This window comes from Zingiber officinale, chromosome 6A, assembly GCF_018446385.1.
Source record: "Zingiber officinale cultivar Zhangliang chromosome 6A, Zo_v1.1, whole genome shotgun sequence".
In the NCBI taxonomy this organism is placed as follows: domain Eukaryota; kingdom Viridiplantae; phylum Streptophyta; class Magnoliopsida; order Zingiberales; family Zingiberaceae; genus Zingiber; species Zingiber officinale.
The window spans coordinates 108,555,066-108,560,567 of record NC_055997.1 but is presented as its reverse complement, the minus strand read 5'-3'; the positions used below and the strand labels follow the sequence as shown (position 1 = coordinate 108,560,567).

At 39.8% G+C, this 5,502-nt stretch overlaps 1 protein-coding gene across 1 annotated transcript; it reads right to left on the bottom strand.

The window, feature by feature from the left end:
• Nucleotides 1-674: 674 nt before the first annotated feature.
• LOC121997354 (flavonol 3-O-glucosyltransferase UGT89B1-like) lies at nt 675-2,303 on the bottom strand. Its single transcript, XM_042551719.1, has one exon. It carries the CDS (start codon nt 2,243-2,245, stop codon nt 863-865), a length of 1,383 nt encoding a protein of 460 aa, XP_042407653.1. The 5' UTR covers nt 2,246-2,303; the 3' UTR covers nt 675-862.
• Nucleotides 2,304-5,502: the final 3,199 nt, after the last annotated feature.

The following is a 5,502-nucleotide window of genomic DNA, read 5'->3' as shown; positions in this document are numbered from 1 at the left end:
CAAAATTATAAATTGTACCTGAGAATCTAAAGGTTTGACTACTTGAATCCCAAGTTTGAAATATATTTACCAAAATCTCACGGATGTGTTGCATATCTTCTATGTCCAAAAAAATACGAAAGGGTGACTGTTTGATCAGCACTATGTGTCGGTCATGTAAAATAACAGACCCTTCATGCGCTCCTTTCTTCGTGGATGGTTGAAAAAAACTTTTAAAGTGACTGAGGACACTGTTCCAATGCAGTTTCTGTCCATCATCAACTGAACCCTATACTTTATAAAAATAAAAAAATTAAAATCATACTATTTTAGCTTCTCAAGATCACAGAGTTTATAAAATGATAACCTTTACAGCTAATTGATGTGGAGAGGATGATGATGCACCCGATCGACGTCTTTGCGCCATTATGATATTAGCTGATTGATGTAAACCCTAGAATCCTTCACTGTTGACGTGCGAACAGTCCTGATTTTTAATTGAACTGAAATGCTTGATGCTGCTTGAGAAACAGTCGAGGTCACTAAACTAGAGTTTCACAAGAGGGAGCTACGCTCGTATGTCATGAAGAGGGAGGTACACTAATGATCGGATTTATTTTTTTAAATCAAAGTTATTCAAAAATGTGATTCGGATGAAGATTGACGGGAGGATTATATTCGGTATTACATATCACTTATCTATATTTTTTGGTAAATACCAAACGATGATATATTTTTTGATAAATACATTAAACTTAGTGCATCTTTTGGTAAATTACCATAAAAGGGTAAAATACTGATTACCCAATACGACTGAGAATATTTTCTTACATGCGAATTTGGATAATTAACCTTGCTAGTCTTTTCTATCGCATCAAATAGTTCAGGTGTGCTGTTCCCCCGTCAATTGTTTCAGCAGGTCCTCCCGATCTCCGTACGAGCTGCCCCCCGCCGCCACAGCCTCCGCCATCTTCCGCCGGAGCTCCGCCGCCCGCGCCCTCACTTCGGTCCACGCTTCACTCTCCGACACCGATTCTACCAGCAGCTTTGCAAGATCCTCCGTCGCCGGCACTCCGCCTCCTTCCCCGACTCTCACCGCCACGCCCGCCACCTCCACCAGCAGCCATGCGTTCAGGAACTGCTCCGCCGTCATCGGCCACGTCAGCAACAGCACCCCCGTCGCCGCCGCCTCCATCACCGAGTTCCATCCGCAGTGCGTCACGAACGCCCCAACACCGGCGTGCCCTAAGATCGCCGCCTGCGGCGCCCAACCCCGGATCAGCATCCCCATTTCCCCCGCCTCAAATCCCTCCGGCAGATCCGCCCCCGATCCGATCACCCACACGAATCGGACCCCGCTCCTCTCTAGTGCAGCCGCGATCGCACCGATCTCAGCCGCTGTCTCTGTGTACTGGCTCCCGAAGCAGATGTAGACCACGGATCGCGGCGGGCAGGCGTCCAACCATGCGGTGACCTCCTCCGCCGAGATAGAGGTGGCCCCTCCGCGGTCGCTGGGGGCGGCCTCCAGCTGGATCGGACCCACCGCCCAGACGCGGTCGTGGCCGAACGATCGGCGGAGATGGGCGAGATAGCGATCGTCGAGGGCAGCGAAGGTGTTGATGGCGGCGCCCCATGCGGCGGGGATGGCGAGGAAGGACTCGCGGGTGAACTCCCAGTCCGGATCGCCGGCGACGTAGCCGCGGATGATGGCGGGAAGGCGGGAGTAAGGGAAGGAAGGGGTGGAGGGGAGGGCGGAGAGGGTGACATGGGATGCAGACGCGGAGGGCATGGTGCGCCAGAGGAAATCGATGGCGGAGACGGCGAAGGCGTTTGAGCAATAGAAGACGAGGTTGGGAACCGAGAGGTCGGTAGCGAGGTTGTTGGTCCAGCCGAGGAACCAATCGGAGATGAGCGCGGTGGGTGGGTGGGGGCAGGAGCGGGCCCAAGCGACGACGGCGGAGCGGAGGGAGGAGAGGGCGCGGATGAGGGCTGCAGGGGAAGAATTGGCGGCGCGGAGCTGTCGGACGTGCTCGACCCCAGGGGGGAGGGTGGGGGAGGAGGGGAGAGGGAGGACGAGAGGGGAGGCGGAGGGGGTGGAGGCGAGAAAGCGGTGGAGGAGGGGGAGGTTGGCGGGAGTGACGACGACGGTGAGGGTAAGGCGGTGGTGGCGGACGGAGAGGTGGTGGGCGAGGTCGAGGAGGGGGATGAGGTGGCCCTGCGCCGGGAAGGGGAAGAGCAGAAGGTGGAGATCGCCAGCCGTCGACATCGTCACTTCGGAGACGGGAAGTGAGGAACAATCAACGAATATTATATTTATTGACTAATTGGCTCAACTTTAAGAAATATCACGACATTTATTTTTTTTAAGATATTCCTCTAAATTAAAAATAACCTTTTTTTTTATTGAACGGCGTAGACAAGTTGCTTATTATCCAAATCACATATCTCGGGTTATGATATCGCTCTAGGACATCCCGACTTGACAGATACCCATGATTTAATCTTAGTATGATATATTCATAAGAATTTTTTAAAAAATTTGGATGAGAATCAAATTTCTAGGTTGCTCGCGCGCTTCTCGATTGGTGAAAAAAAATTATGAGATTGGGCTAGTTATTTTAAGGATAGTCAATGAAATTAATTGAGAGTATCATTTTTTTTATTACTCAAATTACATGGCTCAAGACATGCAATAGCAAAATATCCATATTGTCATTAGATATTCACGATTTGATCCTTGATTATGATAAATTTGTGAAAATTTTCTCTAAATGGAATGTGCACCCAAAGGATATCGGACTTCTTAGCCACGAGCGCTTTTCAATTTATTCTAATGACCGGTGGAAAAATTTCATGAGACTAAACCGATCACCTTAGTACTTAGTAAATGAGGCTAATGAAATTTATCTATTAGCCAAATCACATGCATGATTTTGATAATTACCCAATACCATATGTGACTTCTGTTTTATCCCTAGTCCTGGTCCCTGGTCGTATACACGTCCGAATCAAAAATTTATCTGAATCCTTCTTAGCTTTTCCCCATGAATTAAAACTGCCTCTCTATTTTCCTCTCTTTCGTGAATGCTTTCAGACTATGAAGTTCTCCACCTGCATTTAGAGAGCCACAAATGCCTCCTGCCTCACGCTCAGGAGTTGGTGGATAGGTATTGGCCAGCGGAGGACCAGCGATCCGATTTCAAGAAGAAGATCAACATTCTTAAGTTCATTGTGAAGACGCAATAGCAGATTTTGCAGATCCACATGCTCGTCAAGAGGTGCTAGCAGGTGCCACTCCTTATCTTTGTTCCCCGTGTTCTACTTTCTTTACTCCCCTTGTTCGACTTCTTTACAAATTACTAAAATTTGACTTTTGGCTTAGGGTTTAGGCAGAGTTAGTCCTAATTGTTTAAAGATCCCGGGAGAAATTAATAATTATGTCCCAATTTTATCCTTCCATAAATCTAAATAATAATTATTTTAATCTATAAAATTCTATTTCTAGAAAGAATGAAACATTAACTCTAAAACTATAGATATAATTTTTTTATTCTTACACTATTAAATTATCTAAGAATAACAATTCTATTAAATTATCTAAGAATAACAATTCTATTTGTAATCAATTTCATTTAGAATGCAAGAGATGTTTACAAAGAGCAATCACTTGAATTTTTGGCAAAAGAACATTGACAGTGAAGAAAAATTTAATTCAAGAATGCAAAGAGATTAGAGTAATGTAATTCAAAGATTGGAAAGAGATAAGCAGAGTAATGTAACGCAAAATCCTAACACTAAACTAGAAAATAATAAAGAAGTACATTCTAGTCAGCTTACCTTCATAATCATTATTTTCAACATCAATAAATCTAGAAGAACGAAGAGAACATCAGGAAAACCTATCACAAATATATTCATTTTGAGTTTAAGTAACTTAAACAATTTATTCGATAAAGTGGTTAAGAATTTAAAAAAAAAAATATTGAAAAAAGTGGCATTGCTCATGTACTTCAATTAATTAGAAAAATTAAAACTCAGTATAAATAAATTAAATTTTATGTATAAGAATTCTAGCAATAATAAAAATTAGAAACACAGTAAATTTTTAAAATTTTAAATTGACTAAGGCATCATATGGTGAGCAAAAACTTTCCATAGAGAATGACCTACTTGGTTACTTATACAAAAGGTAAAATAAATTTTGGTTTATAAAAACTTAAAATGTTAGTTCCTCAGAATTAACACAAACCTTCCAATTTGTTAGATGTCTCCTCATTAATTTCACATCTAAATCCAAAGTCTCGCTCACATAAGACATTGTAAACTTTCTTCTTCACTTCCTCCTCACTAAATCAGAAGAAAAAAATGAGAGTGAATGTTGTAATACATAAACCTATAAAAAACACAAAGACTAGTCATTTAAAGTGTCTTCGTGATGTACTTTTAAAGACAAAATTATCAATAATATCATCATATTCAATATTTTCAAAATATTCTTTTCAATGAATAAAATTGCTAATACATTTAATCTATCTTGAGTCATTGTTGTCCGTAAATAAGATTATATTAATTTTAATTTTGAAAAATTTCTTTCAGCTGATGCCACTGTTACGGGTATTGTCAATAATATCCTATAAGCAATCATCACATCTAGAAACATATCCATTATTTTTAAGAACTTTAATATTTAAATGGAAGACCATTTTTTATTTGTTTCATAAGATTCACTTGGTAACATTACTTGCAAAACTTGTAATTATGAAAACATATATTTTACATAAATATCAGAAGTGTCGCCATTTTTTAAAATATTTTCAAGATTTGCACAAGAACTCATCAATTCATCATCCTCCATTGAAACTAATTTTGCAACATCATACAAGAATCCAAATATAGATTCAAAATATTACAACTGTTCAAACATACTTTTCAATTGCCTAAGAGCAATATCGACCATTAAGATAAAATAATCTATTCAAAAGACTCTTTCGATGATTGATTTTCCCTTTCAGTATTAGCAATCTCATCAAAATATCTCTTTCTACTAATTTTATATTTTGCAGGAAATATAGGCTCAATTTTCATATCAGATGCTATTTTTTTACATCAACCATAGCAGAAGCAAAACCATTTTTTCTATATTTTTCAAAAAAAGAAATAACACCAGACAATTGTTTTACAATAACATTAAGACGCATATCCTGTCTGTAATTTTTTACTAAGTTAATTTTATGTAAAATATCATGCTAAATAACTAGGCTTAATATAAATTCAAAACTTGAAAGTTCACCGGATGCTAACGTTTCAGCATCTCTACTTAATTTGCTATCTTCACTTATTTCTGTTAATTTGAACAAAGCTTCTCTAATTTAGGAAGCTTAAGATAGTATTGCTTTGACTATTTCAATATGACTTTCCCATCTTGTAGTTGATAATGATTTTAAAGTTAATCCATCAATATATTCGAACAAAACATTCCATGTTTTATTGAATTAGAGAACATAGTGTACATACATTGAAATG

Coding starts and splice junctions, on each gene's coding strand:
- LOC121997354 (XM_042551719.1), bottom strand. CDS start 2,245: ATGTCGACGGCTGGCGATCTCCACCTTCTGCTCTTCCCCTTCCCGGCG.